The sequence below is a fragment of the Electrophorus electricus genome, chromosome 1 (genome assembly GCF_041902795.1).
Source record: "Electrophorus electricus isolate QZ-2024a chromosome 1, ASM4190279v1, whole genome shotgun sequence".
NCBI classification, from domain to species: Eukaryota; Metazoa; Chordata; class Actinopteri; order Gymnotiformes; family Gymnotidae; genus Electrophorus; species Electrophorus electricus.
The window spans coordinates 37,885,830-37,902,005 of record NC_137497.1 but is presented as its reverse complement, the minus strand read 5'-3'; the positions used below and the strand labels follow the sequence as shown (position 1 = coordinate 37,902,005).

The following is a 16,176-nucleotide window of genomic DNA, read 5'->3' as shown; positions in this document are numbered from 1 at the left end:
AATATAAAAAAAAATAAAAAAATTTAAAAAAAAAATCCAGTATACGAAAGCTACCCTGATGACATACTTCTCTACAAATATTCCAGTACACAATCAGGTCTGTCTTCACAGAGTATTGCATCCTGTCATGCAATGGTGACGGAAAATCTTGCACAAGTGGGCAGAACCCTCATATGTTCATGTGACCCCATAGTATGGTTTGTGTTTGTCACATACTGGATATTATACTGCATACTACTATGGAGACCAGTATGCAACATACAGTATATACTAAGTGCAGTATGAATTATGCAGTATGTAGTATCTTATTTCAAGCATAAGGTGGCATTATCTAAAGTAGGGGTTTTTTGTGTGTATTTCAGTAATACCTACCCTACAGGAAATGCATTTAACACAGGTGCAGTTTGTATTTAACCAATTACAGCTCATATGTTTCTCACATTTGAGCAGCCCTTATCTACACATCGACCAGATATAATTTGTGTAGTAGTGTTGCTTTTTCACATAGTGTTCACTTGCATGACATTTAGAGAGATTGTCATGGTGATGGTTTTTCTTTGATGGAGAGCTGATAAATTGTGAGCAACAGACAGCCTAGTTTCTGTAAGTATAAACCTAACATTACCTATCTAGATTTCCCATAAGCTAGGGAGGTGTATCTGACAAAATGGCCAATGATTGTGTTCCTAATAAAATGGGCAGTTCAGCTAACATGTAAAGTAGAATCTAGAATATATTGTTGCTTAAGAACCCTTATCTAAGAGAAATGTATAGTTTACACAGCCCCACCAACACCTAAAGAACATTCTAACTAGTGAATAGTGCACTGAAATTAAAAGCCAATAAAATATAGACTAGGCACTGCTTAACCAGAACAATTTATTTGATTCATAAAAAAATATATATTGGGTAACGTATTAACAAAGCAAATTATTTAACCTGTTGCACACATGTTGGTAAAGTTTGATTCAGTCATTTAAAAACTGACATTTTCCACCTTGAATGCCCTTGTCCAATTATTAACTGAAAGTGGGCCTGGCTAAGCTCTAGAGCTTCACACTCCAATATAAGTTGACCAATAGAGATTTTAAGGTGGGCAGTTTCTTGTAAGACTCACAGTCCATACAAAATTAAACAAACAAAGAGATGCCAGAAGAATTTTTAAAAAGCATTAGCAAAATGTTAACAGAACAAGTGAATTCAAAGACTGGAAAAATGAGTACTAATCTTGAATTTTTTTCAGTAGTTTTGCTTTTATAGTATATTACATGCTATATGATATTTTGCTTGCCAATTTTATTATTAAAAAACCAAACACAATTAACTATATAGAGGCCTGGCCAATTTTTCTGAATGACCCTTTTTTAATTGACTCAAATTCTTATTGTCTGTTTTTTTCCTCCCCAGATCTGATCGAGGGAGTGTCTGACTGAAGGCTTTAGGAACAGCGAGTAAACTACTGCTGGTTCATTCTGTACCTCAGCCCTATGTCATTGGCTCAATGCAGCTGGCTTTAGGAAATTACATTGTGATATTTATTTACTGAAAATTGGTTCTCTATATTTGCACTAATTGATGACATCTGGCTGTTATTAGATATTATTTAAGTTATTATAACACACAGATAAGAATTAGAACCTCCAACGTGTATTGTTAGTTTATAGAAAAATGCTTATTTCAGATATGTCTGGAATGGTTATTTTGACATTGTTTTATTATACTCCTGTGTTTACTTGAGCTCTCAGTTATAAAATATAAAGGTAGCGACCAAATGATTATTTTAGATTACTAATGATGAATCTGCATAGACTAGGAAATCAACAATTTCTGAATTTGGAGTTTTTCTGCTACGTTAATCAATAACGTTATATCAAAACTGTGACAGTAGAGACTTGTTTTTGTGTGTTTTTGATGGTAGTTTTCAGTGTAAAATATGATTAGGTTTTGTTTTGTTCTTAAGTTAGAACTTTATTGATCCTGTGGGAAATTCCAGTTTATTCTTTTGCTTCTTGCTGCTTTGTTTTACTGAGAATCTGAGAAGACCAGTCCTAATTTATAGGACACTAATCTATAGCTTCTGTAGCTGTTATATCAAACTGTTAGCATTTAACTGAATTTGGTAAGCTACATAATTTGGAATTAAATTAACTCTAAAACCTGGCATCAATATATAATGTGTGGAGACATTCCATATTAACAACAAAGTGAAGCTTATTAAATACTAACCATTATGTTTTACCATAAAGTGCGAAGAACTCGGGTGGAATGTAATCTGACCTCATCGCTATAGCTGTATATACATTGCTCAAAAATACATTTTGAATAACTGTTAAAATATAACCTGAAGTGACCTATAACTTGTTCATATACCTTAGTCAAGAATGGATGCTATGTTTTTTTGCAGGAGAGGGTTTTAATTATATTGAAAGTTCACTTACAAAGGCAGTGTAATTATCATATAATTTCGATTTTGTGACTGGTCTAGTCAGTTGCATCTGAGCAAGGATCAGCAGCACTGTGACCTTTAAAATCATTATACCACCATTAAACTAACATGGTTTTGTTAGTCTCTTAGTAAACATGAATGTCATTGCTCTTACAGCAAAACCTGGTAACTCTGAAGCAACAACCTTTTATTTTCAGATGTTGGCTTTTATGGTTGGGGAGCCTTGTAGAGGTGGAGAAGTTGTGATTTTACTTCATTCACATGTGAAAAGCAAAATTGAAATGACCGTGATAACATTTAATAGCTACAGTAAATGGGATAAATGGGGTAGGTAGGTGAGCTTGTCCTGTTATTCCAGATATTTGTGTTTAATATACATTATATAGTCTGTGATCTAACTTTGTAGATTGTATGAGGCAGTGGGTGTTTGAGGTGTAGAGATCTGTGTAATTTTCACTTTTAGTACCCACTACAACCACATTAGGTAAGCTGCACTACACAGTATACAGTGTACATAGTAGTGGCTATGTTGACATGTTTTTCACAACTGTTGCTTTACCTTGAAACAGATTTATGCCTGTAAGTGATTTTTTTCTATCAATAGCTGTTTTTCTAATAAGATGTATATTTTATGATTAAAAGAAATTCTAAAGCAGTCCAGTGTCTTCTCTTCCTTATTGGGAACCATATATCACTACCAGATGTGTCTGGGGAATTTCAAGGATTTTTTGCTTTTTTGTTTTTTATGACACACAGTCACTGACGGAGAGGCTGTTCAGTGGTTAACGGTACAGAGTTGCAGTAGCACCATGACATAGCACAGCAAAGCATGAAACACATTTTCATATGTGACTCTAGCAAGTGAAACGTTAAATCTAAAGCAAATTTTGGTGGTTTTAAAGCTGTCCAAAGTCTGACGCATGTTTAATGTGTCTTCCAGAGAAGCTGGCTAGCTTTGGATCAGGATGAGGCGCATGGGCAGCAGAGTGTTCTGGGTCTCTTCCATAGTAAAGTTTTCTCCATGACTGAAAACAGTTGTTCACTACTATGACCTTAGTTGGACTATCAGGCCATTTACTGTAGCTAAACCCATCGGTGCATTCTTGCTTCTGAATATTGTACCAAACATTTTGGCTATTTCAAATTGAGGTGTTTTGACCTTTTAGAGTTATGATGACCTTTGGAGGCCTGACACTTATTTGGTTCTCATCTCGAGAGCCAATAGCCAGTCTAGATGGAAATGAGCCCTCTAGGATATAGGCCTTCAGTGATGCACAACAAGAATGGCCAGTACCGTTGTTCCCTGAAATAGTAGAACAGTGAATAGAAAGGGCTGTAATTCCTGTTCACGTGGTATACATGTTCATATGCTAAAAACAAAGTGGAGAGTGAATTTTATTCTCATTTTAACTTCAAATTCCATATACTGAAAAGCCAAAACCGATGCTGTCCGACTAGTCCTATTTACCAAACGTGATATATTTGACTTGTATCCTATTCAAACTGACCACACTAAACTTTAAAACAAAATAAAATACATTGTCTCATACTTTGAAGTATTATTTATATATTTTATTAATTCGTTAATTTAATGTAATAAGCGATCTGTACGTTGGCATTAGCAGTGCAGAAGTAACGGTTAACGCGATTGTTGCTGTATGTGACCGCGAGATGGCGCCAGATCCAGCAGAGAGCATTATTACAAATAATAGAAGGTGGTGGGTTTTTTGTTTTGTTTGTCCCACAAGAGATGTTGTAACTGAGGTACACCGATCTTCATATGTATTTCAACCAAGACAAATAATTGATATAAAACTGACAAATTTTACTTGTCCCTCTGCTAAACTTTGTGATTTACTAACATTTCGCTTTAAGGCGTGGTCTGTATCTGTTTTACCTTGGCATTGGCCTACAGTAACATAACATTTCCATGACACCACAAAAATTCCACTTGTGGTCCCTGTCCCAGAAAGACTGAGAGGAACAATCCATAGCCTGCCCAGAAAAGTGAGTGTCTGCTGTTGGTGAAAAGGAATTCTGAGGTTCCCAGGGGACTGAAGGATTAGAGTGTGGCCAGTTTGGGGGCACATCAAAAACTTATTAAAGGTTTACATTCGGGAACTGATATAGCGATGTTTAATTGACATGTCTTAGCAAGGAAGTAATACACAGGTTCTATTAGACGTGTATGTGACAGCTGACATGATGTATTATTACGAAGTAGCATAAGGCTTGAGCTGAGTTTTTGGTGTGCTCCAGTTTAGATTGTACAGGCAGGTATGTTGCAATTATTTATTTTGAAGACTTCATTGTTCATTGCCATCCTCGTGACATAAGGTATAGGACCTATATCATTCTATAAAGTTCATGTCCCCATCCGAAATCACTGAATCTACTCGCTCTCATTCTTTCCCGCACTATCAGCCAAGTCCCCCAACATTACTCATCAAAGATTGTGCCCTGGAACCTTGTGGTGATTTTCTGCCTCGGTGATGTCTATCTAGATGAAGATATGCTATCATCCAGCCCTATACAGACTCGTATGGGGTGGAATCAATCCGTTTCCTTTTCAGCAAAAATTTGCCCAGACAACCGCAGCCCTATGAAAAACAGGGAAATGACACATAACGACCTCTTGGGCCCCGAGGTACAAAACTTCACAGCAGGAAAGGGGCTTAGAATTAAAAGAGTATAAATTAATACCCGCTTCCACTATTGCATACGGAAACCACAGAACAACAGCAAAAATGCGCCAATTTCTTTTTGTCATATGGCAGGTGTTGCAGCATGTCAGAACGATATCACATTATTTTAAACGGGGAATAAATGTTTTTCCCATTTCTAGTGTATGTGGCCCATTAAAAGATTTCTAAATATAATACCACTAGATCAAGCAACCCGTTAGGAGCCAACCACAAATTCCGTGCTATTCCGGCGACAAGACACGCGAGGAAACTCCCCGGGCTTGCACAGATGTCATGTTTCCTTTCAGAGGTCTCCTGGATTCCCTCGTTTCCTGATCCCTAGACTTCTGGATCCTGTGTCTATTGTGGCCGGTTATTTTTCTGCACACATGCTTCTCGCTCTTCCTCTCCGCGCCCACGGTTTCTCCGCGGCAGCGGGGATGAAGGTAGCATGAATTCCACGAGCAGACACTTGCACTGCAGTAATGCGTTACTGGACGTACATTAATTAGACCAGACTAACGGAGAGCAGTTTAGGTAAGATCGATTTCAGACCTGCCAAATTATGACCTTTACAGAAGATCGAGTGGTTCAGATTTTTACCCGTAATCGAGAATCTTAAGAATAATTATGCAGATTATTTTTAATAAAAATTAAGAAAAGAAAAGGAAAAACAACACATTACATAGGCCTAAATGTATGGAGCTCTAGATATCAATTGTTGTGGGTTATTTTATTATTTTTATTAGGCTACAAAACCAGTGAAAATGTGTTAAATTGCGCTGTATTAAAATTATCCAGAACGCAAAAAAACATTGATTTTTATTTATTCAGTTAAGGCTTTAAATTGACAGTGAAGACATGAGATTATCCTCCTCACGTTTGTCAAGTTTTCCCTCAAGGGATTCTTTGTGGAACCGGTAAGAAATTTTAATTAATTTACATTTTACTTTGGAATTTGTTGTAGGCGACCATAGTTTATGCCATGCACGATAGTAAAATAGCCTAACTGAACTAATAACGACATAACTGAAGTGATAGCCTAATGAATAGCTTGTTGGGCTAAATACATAGTGTTGTGGGTGGTGGGAGTATATCGCTTTAATCTTTATCGCAGATGCTGTCTTCAAGGTGACAGGCGTATAGTTAAAGGCCCCCAAAAGCAGCATTATAGCTCAAACACGCGTGTAACCTTTTTGGTTGATCATCTCCATCTTTAACCATTTCATATGCAAAATATAAAGCAGCATATTGTAGTCTCAGTAGGACGAACTATTAAACTATTAGGCATATGTAAAGTTGTGTAATACGTAAGTAGCCGCTATTCTTCTTCTTCTTCTTCTTCTTCTTCTTCTTCTAATAATAATAATAATAATAATAATAATAATAATAATTATTATTATTATTATTATTAGTAGTAGTAGTAGTATTAGTATTAGTAGTAGTAGTACTAGGGGAAGTTGTAATACTAGTATAAATAGTTGGCAAGTCGTTGTTTTAGGGGTAGTACTGAAAACGCATCGATTATCGCAGCCTTTTTTATTGAGTAAAACGAAATCCGATCGTATTAGGATCCAGATGAAGCAGGAGACGGGGCTGTGAACAGTTGGGCTGATGGCCAGGGCCGACCCTTACATCGAAGAACAGGCTGTCATTCGCGCGCATGCGCAGACGCGTTCCTGCTCTTATCCGTCATAGTGGGTGGATGAAGTGAGCGGCAGCGAGAGCGTGCATCCATGTCATATATTGCGTTGCGCATTTAACTTACAATCCGGGGGGGACGAACAAGCAACTCAGTCGACAAACACTCCGTGGAGCTACCACAAACAGTATCGTTTACCTGGAACTAGTGTTTTGTTATCGTAGTATTAGCGACAACATTTGTCAGGCGCTTGAACATCACCAGGAATGTGGGCATCCACCGCTAGTTCATTTTACGGCGTGTGTCGGAATTGCAGCCAAACCGTTGAAATAACCCAGTCAGAGATTTACAAAAGCTAACGCGGACTTAACGGAGTGAGGAAACGAGGGAGCTACATTTTGGCTAAATTATACCTTATCTGGTGGCTGTTCACTAAAGCAAGAGATCAACGGTCAACGTTAGGTGTTTAGTTTGCGGCAGGCTCGTTTTGTTTCGTTGCACTTTCCACTTAGCTCGCTAACAGTTCGTTGCTGCAGGCATCTCGGTGCGCCGTTAGAAACTGTTTTAGAAGTTGTGTTATTTTAATGGTTTCGGGTTTTTGAACAAACACTTTCATCCTTTTTTGTGGACATTATCCTACTATAGGATGCCGGATCAGATATCGGTATCCGAGTTTCTCTCGGAAACAACAGAGGATTACAACTCTCCAACGACGTCCAGCTTTACTACCCGCCTTCAGAGCTGTAGGAATACGGTCAACGTTTTGGAGGAGGTAAGACTCCAAATAACTGAACATATTCAGCTCAAGAGTGCCCTACATGTCTCCGGTATCTTGCTAAGTTGTTTGTTGTGACGATGTGTGTTATCAATAATCAACAACCTAGGTCGCATCGCCAGCTAAACAGATGCAGAGTAGCCAGCAGTGCCCATAGTGGGAGCTTCAGTTCTTCTGGCCTACAGGGTTTCTTAAGGGATTGGTGCAGATGTTTGTAGACGGACAATAGTAAACCATTAGAGCCATCCAACCTGCCACCGCTTCACTGGTGAATTCCTTTGATAAACCATTATGTTATTTGGCCTGTCAGTTCCAGAACACTGGATCATGCAGTCTTTGATGAGTTACGTGCTCTGGCTCAACACGAACATTCAGATCTAATGAATTGACTATACAATTTTCTAGAACCAACATTTATGTAAACAACCTTCTCTGACAGTTCTGACAGCCATCATTTAGTGGAGGTAGAGGTCCTGTATGCAGCCTAACAGGACGGCAGTAAACTGTACTCGAAAAATCTGCTTTACAGAATGTTTGTTGTGACATCCCAGGTACACAATAAGAAGTTGAATCTGCGTCGAGGGACGGTGACACAAAAGCCTTACTGGGTTATCGACAGTCTTCATGTATTGGTAATTGTTTTGGCGTAGTCATTTCAATTAGGAAACAATTTAACATTTTAACTTAATGTGCCAAGATGGGTTTCATAAAATCGTTCTCACGTTTTCATGGAATGAGCGTCTTTCAGTATAAACTCAGTTTCACAGAGACTTCACACTAACTTGAATGTGTGAAGGACTCCTGTCAAGTTCTCATTGGTGGCTGGTTTTAGTTTTTATTTGCCACCTTGTATGCCAAAGCACTTGATATACAGTCATGGTCTGTAGTTTGCACAATTGGGCCTAACTTCTCTTGCTGGTTATCCTCTGTGTTAGCCGTTTAGCTCAAAACTAAAACGAAATAAGCAAATTTTGGACACCAAATATCAGTTTATTGATGGGTTTTAGGTCAGCAGTCAGGAAACTGGTAATGTATTGAGTGACCGAGTTGCTGCTTTTCCTGAACACAAACCTTGAAGTAAAGTATATCTATTAGCTATGAGCTAAATGTTAACCTTATCTGAAACCTGGCTGTAGTCAGACTGTGGTAGGACCACTGGTGAAATATCCCTAGATGGATGCTCACACCTTACGTAATCTGAAATTATTGACTTGTGGAAAGGCCTTTATAACATTTAGAAGTTCAGTGTTTCTGCAACGGCAGTGAAAATAATAAACACAGTTTGTGAAATGCTGGCTTGAACAACTGCAAGGCTAACCTGGGCTACCTCTTTACTTGAAGGGCCCACAAGGCCGAGCTAAATGTTTAGTCTGAGTTGCATATTTCGTGTTTGCCACCATCATCAGTTGGACAAGTAGAATCTGTAAGTTTGGGTGCTTGAACTTTGGCCTTAAGGCATGTTGTGTGTTGTGCTGGGAAGCAATTGTTTTGACATGTTTCATGTCTTAACTACTGTATGAGTGGAGGTCTCATGTTGGAGCACTCAAGGGACTGTTCATTAATCGTCATCGCACTATAGACCTAAAATAAGAAGGCTGACAAATGCAATTGGACGTTCTACCAAATCCAACATTTTTATTTTGTGCTGAGTGTCCTGACCAATCGTGCGCTCAGACATTTCAGACAAGTAAGTTGGTGTTCTGGTGAAGCAAGGCCTTCCTATCATCTGAAAATGTAAATAAGGCAAGCCAATATTCAGTCATGTCAGATCAGGGCTTCCCCCTTAGTATTGTAATAGTTTGCGATGCACATGGTGTTTGTGATCTGTAGGAACATGATTGCGATGCAGTATTTTTTCCATATCATGCGGCCCTAGTCATCAGATGTATTACTTTAGGCCTATGGACTAAATTACTCACACACCTCTTCTGTACTGCGGAGTAGCGACGTCCTTGTTTAATCTTCAGAGCCTAAAGAGTAAGCTGCCTCAAAACATGGCTAGCATCTGTTGCACAGTACTGTAGAGCTGTGAATCATGATGTTTGACAGAGACTGATTTGTGTGTCTGCTTTCAGTTACATGCATTATGGAACCATAAAATGGTGGGCCCTGTTTTGGAAGCCTGTTCATTTATTGAAGAGCTTGTGAGCTTTGTGTTCCTGATTGCAATGTTCTGATCAATTGCATCTCTGCCGCATTGATGTGCTCTGTGTTGAGTGGTTTGTGCGTGCGTGTGTGTGTGTGCGTGCGTGCATGTGTGTGAGGGTCGGGGGGAGTTTCCGGGTCAGGCGGGGGCAGTGTGCTGCTGTAATGCTTTAAATCTTCCCCATTCGTTATGTAATGAACAGGCCTCACAGAACTCAGCTGAGCTGCCAGATCCAGATCAGACAGACTGTGGGCCAGAGAGAGAGAGAATGGTTGAGAGCCGTTCAGACTTACAGTTGTGAACTGAGAGTCATATTTGTTAGAGGGACAGCATGAAATTATTTAAGAGAAACAAAAAGGGGGGGTAGAGGTGGATGTCATGGTGTGTTCCTGCTCTAGGTGATTTTAACTCAGCTAGAGTGAATGTGCTGTTAGATCACCTGTAGTGTGTTAATACCTTAATCTGAGTGAGCTCTAATAGCAAATTCTGCAGCCACATATCTTGTGGACATTTTCACTTCTTAAGCATCTCATGGGCTCATAGTTAGGAGCATTTTATAGTTTATTCTGCCTGGCTTGTTTGCATCATACATTTGTAAAAGCATTTTCAAAGTAGGTGTAGGGCCTTTTCTTTAATCATGCTTTTACTTTTTTTATCCAGTTTTGAAATCTAGCTCTTAGGTGTTTCTTAGGATATCCTTCATTCTCATGTTATTGATATGAATAATGTGATTGAATTGATTCAGATTTAAGAACAGATTCAGATTCAGTGTGATTTTTTTTCTGTGAAGTCATTCTGTTGAATTGTTAGAAATTCCAACAGATTCATTAGGCCTCATTCAGAGAATCAGTCGATATATTACCTTAGTAAGCTCCCATTACTGGAGTAAATCCCGGAACAAATGCATCATCCTATGACACTCGTGAGTCTGGGAAAAAGGCACATTTTCTGCTTAATCGATGGAAATGTTGGTCGTTTCTGACCCATCCATTAGTATACATACATACACACACACACTCACACACACCAGGATACTTGATACATTGATGTCAACCTCTCATCTAATGGCATGACTCATCAGCCCTGTTCATTTAGGTTCCCATATCAATACATACAGCACTGTGCCCTTTAAAGCCTCTCCTGGTTTCAGTTCGTTTATTTTGTTTGTTCGTGGCTCGGGTTGCGTTTTCCTTTTTCAACATTTTTTTTATTGCTTCCTTTGGATTTGGTGTAAGGAGGAAAAGTCTGTGTCATGAATCACCTTTCGTTTAGGCCCCGCCTCCCAGCTCCGCAGCCTAAACGAAAACCATCTGTCGGGCTCTGGAGGGACGGCGAGAGGGGAATGGGGGGGCCGCCTGTGTGTGGGGCAGAGGTAGAGCGGGCCATCCTGGAATTCGACTGGAGAAGAGAGAGGTCACATGACCAGGGTCTGCTTGGAGCAGGGGCTGGACGCAGAGGCAGCTTCAACGTGGTGAGCGATGACAGTCTCCAAGAGGATTTGGCATGCCCGAAAATGCCGTCTCCCGGAAGAACAGACGCGCCATGAAGCTTCGTGCCAGATGTGCAGCACAGCAAGCTTACCTTAGCGCTGGCAATATGTCACTTTCATTGATTAACCAAATGATTTTTGATTTTGCCAGACATGCCCTGAGAGTGAGTTGGATGTGGGAGTTTTGTGTTGTGCAGCAGGAACACGGTGCTGATTTGGGAGAATCAGCAGGACATAAATTTGGTCAAAATGATATTTTTTGTTTTTGTGCTTACTATACAGTTTCAACACACAGAAATATACATGTACCGTGTGGCTCCTTGAAAGAGGAACAAAAATGTTAAATCAGCATTTACAGCTTGGCATGGTAACCTCTGTCATGGATGTCTCTCGTGTGCTCCTTGAGACCCTCAGGATGAAGTGGTGCAATTTCGTTTGCTCTGTCCGTGCTGTCAGAGCACTTTTTGTAATGTTAAAAGTAATGGCCTTAGAAAAGGCAAGCGTCTAAGTGTCTAATCATATCCAATTAGCCATAGCGTGACAATGCAGGTTTTGCTTCAGAAGGCTTTTAGTACTGTGGAGAGCATGTGAGTGATAGAGAAGGGAAGTCTGGGAGCTCCATGTTCAACATCAGCTAGCTACTTCCCTCATAAGAAGGCAAACATGTATCTAATATGTACATGTTAAACAAATGCTTAACACAAGGGAATCATGTTAAATGTTTTTTTTTGTTGTTGTTGTTAACTTTCACACTGCTTGCTGCCATGAATAGGTTTGTTCTGCAATGCTACAGATAGACATCAATTCACGCAGACATTTGTGATATGTTTGCACACACACACACACACACACACACACAATCACACAATATACATCACAGGAAAAGGATAATTTATTGTATTAAAGTCTCCAAACTGCAGGTGCTTCTAACACTCAAAGTTGCATATAGGTTACACAACTCTGCTAGTTGTGGAGCATGTCAAGTTTATAGCTCTTCTTTCCCTCCTACAGGGACATGATGGATTGCTAGCAATCACACGGAGTCATTAATTACACCATTGTCTTGTAGCATTACACCAGGAGTGTAAATGTAAGGTTGGTGTGATGTAGCGGTGGCATCAAACAGCTGCTTGTCCTGGCTCCTCCACGTGTTCAGTCCCCAAACCCCTGCCTCCACCTTCTTTCTCGCAGCTGCCGTTCTTTAATTGCTACAACGCCCGTGCCTGGTGCTCGGCAAAATGTTGCGGCTGGCTGCCGAGTGGCCCCTGTGACTGGCAAGAAGATGGGTTCAGTTTGATTTTGTGGTGAGAGTTTGCAAGGGCCGCTGAGAGATGCTGGGGGTGGCACCCTAAGACGCTGACTGTCGCAAGCAGACCTCTTTTTTTTTTTTTTTTTTTTTTTTTTTTTCCTTCTGATGTCTGTTCAGAGAGCTTCCTGGAATTATGCAAATGCAGACTAAGACGTAAAACCGTAAGGGAAGCTGCCTAACGCGTCCCCAGCCTTGGTGCAGTGCTTGCAGGTGCCTCCTCTCAGGGCTCCTCTTTGTGCCTTCTTTTTTCATTTGCTGTTTTCCCTTCATTTTTCACTTAAGATGAGTCATATTCCCTTGTGTGTCAAAGGTAAATTATGCAAAGGTTTCCGAGTGAATATTTAATGCTGCTGTAATCCGAGGGCTGAATAAGACTGCAGGGGAATTAGCAGAGCTAAGCGTCAGCTCTTATTCCCCCCACAGCACAACCCGTTTCTAAACAAGCTAAACCCGCTATGTCTTACATTTCTGCTGCCTAAGGGTTCAATGTCCTGGCCCAATTTTTCCCAGGTACCCAAATGTGTGTCAAGGCAGGCTGCCTGCAGCAACGCTGGTTAAGGTTATCATCACTTCCAACTCCGCTTTACTGGAGTCGGTGGAATCCCTCTGACACGCCTGTCAGATGATGGAGGATCTGAATTTTTGTTGACTCGTAACACCCGGCTGAGACACACTTCCCAGGCATACAGAATACCACAGAAGTGGTATAAAAGGTAGTGAGCCTGAGGTATATCATGGTCGTGATGCTAGATAATGACTTCCATCAGTTTTATGACGCAGTAAGAAGGGAAGATGTACACAGTCCAGCAAAGTATGATGCATAAACAGCTGCTGCGAGCTGTAGTTTATGCTCTGATCAATAAAGAAATCATGCACCAGTTATCACAAAGGACCTGAGCACTGAAGCAGCAACATTTCTGCTTAAAGCTTTTAATTAAGATGTTTTTGCAGTAATATAACTAGAGATTGTTTGGGCTCCAGGGTCCTGTGTTGGCACATTTCTAATCCTCTGACTCTCCCAGCAGTGCCAGTGTTATGTTGTGGTATTAGTGGGTCATCTGGGCAAGATGCTTGTTCTGTTCTGACTTCCTGTCTGTGGAGCTGATGATGTTTTGAATTTTACAATGGGAGGTAAGATTTTGAGATAGTGTTGATCTTAAAATACCCCCTGAGTTTAAAATAGGTTTGCCTGGCAGGATATGATGCGTCTCACTTACCATGTGTAAGGCTTCATCCTCTCTGATGAAGCAGAGAGATGACATCAAAACTTTGGTTACTTCCTTTCTATACATTGTTGGTTTTGGAACCAACATGACTGAGAGAAGCTTGGAGAAGAAGAAACATCAGATATACCTGATGGGATAATTAGTTTACATCATAATTCTCACTCACAGGTATGATGTTCAGCACACTGTCAGGTCTCATTGGTTAAGACTGTATAACTGTATGCATCGATCTGGCCATTGGTTTCCATGCTATGCAAAATGTGGAAATGCTCCAAAGCACACAGAAGCGTTAATGAAGTGACAGCCGTTTCAGGTAATCCAGCCATACGTGCCCCACGTGTCTTCATACTAGATCTTTTGCTTTGAGGGAGTGAGTTTCCATATGAACACACATTTTGGCATTCTGATATGGCAGCCTGACTGGATGTTTGCTGGTGCAAGTAACAGAGTTTTCCAGGCTGAGCTGTAATGGGCCAGCACCAGATGGCTGGAAAGAGAGTGGATGCTGGTGCTGTAGGCCCTCTGTAGTCTCCACACAAGAGCTGGAGGTTAGAATCATGCAGAAAGAGTTTGGGAAGCCACAGAAACTTAAAGGTCAAATGAATCGTTGACCTTTGTGACGATACACAAAGTTTCACATGTTTGACTGAAGGATTAAAGAATAATCTTTTAACAAATAGAAGCACATGTGGATTTGGGTACAGGGTTGCGTACAAGACCATACTGCATTACTTTGTTAATAATAATATGATAATAATACAGAGCAGTAACAGAAAAAGTATGTCCTTGGAAAAATATCTTTTACGCACGCACACACACAGACACAGACAGAGGTCAGTCAGAGTAGCAGTGACTGTGCTACAATGGAGGATGAGGAGGCTTATGGCCAGGCTACCCATCTGTCAATCAGACTGTCCAGCAGTCCTGATGGTGTCTGCTGGAGGGAAGGCCAACTCTGTGTTTGCGCACATGTGTTTACGATGCCTCAAATCCATCTGTAAATGACGTGGTTAAGCAGTTTTCTTAATCACACCACACTTTTGGCCACAGGGGGTGTGTATTTTAAAATACCTGTTTGTTTTTATTAATCTTCTCATTTGACTGCTTGTCAACCAATAGCAGTTCAAATCATGTAATGATGTTTAATTGGGCTCATGACCTCAGAGTCTGAAAGAAATGGTTCATTAAAAACTTAAGCATTGCACACATCAGCCCCACTGCACCACTCAGTACACTGGTAACATTTAGCACTGCACCCGCTGTCTCATGTCAATGACTAATGTTATGTTTAATGGGGCAACTTGTCATGCGTGTAACTATGAATGCTAAGTGTTTCTCTAGAAAATGGTGAATGTAGTTGAATAGTAAGTTCATGTAGTTACTGCAGTGTTTTTTTTTTTTTTTTTTTCCCTGTTTGGCTTCTTTCAAATTCTTTTCTGTAGTTTGCTTGTAGTTTTTCTGAGGGTTCGTCCAGTAGTTCAGTAGTGATGTCAGGAGCTTTGTCCCATGGTGTGGCATGTTTAAGGTTTTTTGAGACCTCCTCAGGCAGGCTCTTTCTGGTCTGCTCCTCCCCAGACCACCTGTTGACTCCCTGTATGTAAGTGTGATGCTCTCTCATCTTGACTTGTGAAGGCCTGTTGTAGTCCTGCAGTGTGACTCAGACACGCAGCTCATCAAATGTAGCTTGTGGGTGGTAAATAAAATATCTCACACCAGCAGAGTGAGGAGACGCAGCTCTGGGCCGGAAGACACGGGACAAGTGCATGTTGGGATAGTGGAGGAAATGCGGCTACTATGCTAATCTGTAGAAACCTGTATTTTTTCCAGTTGCACAATGAACATGTCAAGCTTTTGTTGAAGATGATTCAGAACATGACTTCAGCTTGATGTATGTAGGTTAGACATCATATGATTTTTGTCATATCAAGAACTTCATAGGCCATGAACAGCTGGGCATGTGAGGCCTGACATTCTCAGGAGCTCACTGCTAGATTTTGTTAGATTGTTACATAAGTTTACAATTTGCTTGAACGATACTGTTAATCTACTGCTGTACTGCCAGCATGCTTCTTAGCTGTGCGTGTGTGCGTGTGTGCGTGTGTGCGTGCGTGTGCCAGTGTGTGTGCGTGCGTGTGTGTGCGTGTGTGTGTGTGTGTGCATTCGTACATGATCAGTGATGGTGTTTGGGAGCTGTGACTCATTCCCTCTGTCCAAGCCGCCTCACAGATGGTCGTCTCCGTCACCTAGGCAACTGCGGAACTTAAGAACTCCCTCGTGTGTCTGTGTGTGTGTGTGTGTGTGTGTGTGTGTGTGTGTGTGTGTGTGTCTGTCTGTGTGTGTGTGTGTCTGTGTGTGTGTGTGTGTGTGTGTGTGACAGAGTCTGTGGCACATGCTTGTTAGAGTGAACCAGAATGGGGCCGAATTCAAGGGGGAGTGAGCACACTTAACCGCTTAAAATC

General features: G+C 40.7%; 2 protein-coding genes across 8 annotated transcripts in view; both read left to right on the top strand.

The window, feature by feature from the left end:
* The window catches only part of gimap4 (GTPase IMAP family member 4), a 5,405-nt gene extending 2,304 nt beyond the window's left edge, over positions 1 to 3,101 (top strand). For both annotated transcript variants that reach the window (XM_027004317.3, XM_027004318.3), the window contains exon 3: positions 1,408 to 3,101. In XM_027004317.3, the coding sequence (XP_026860118.3) occupies positions 1,408 to 1,433 (26 nt within the window). In that variant the 3' untranslated portion in view covers positions 1,434 to 3,101. The remainder of the gene's footprint in view (positions 1 to 1,407) is intronic.
* Positions 3,102 to 5,537: 2,436 nt separating this feature from the next.
* Positions 5,538 to 16,176, top strand: part of asap1b (ArfGAP with SH3 domain, ankyrin repeat and PH domain 1b) — a 52,053-nt gene continuing 41,414 nt past the window's right edge. For all 6 annotated transcript variants that reach the window (XM_027004351.3, XM_035526310.2, XM_081718761.1 and 3 more), the window contains exons 1-3: positions 5,538 to 5,667; positions 5,965 to 6,050; positions 7,418 to 7,544. In XM_027004351.3, the coding sequence (XP_026860152.3) occupies positions 5,992 to 6,050; positions 7,418 to 7,544 (186 nt within the window). In that variant the 5' untranslated portion in view covers positions 5,538 to 5,667; positions 5,965 to 5,991. The remainder of the gene's footprint in view (positions 5,668 to 5,964; positions 6,051 to 7,417; positions 7,545 to 16,176) is intronic.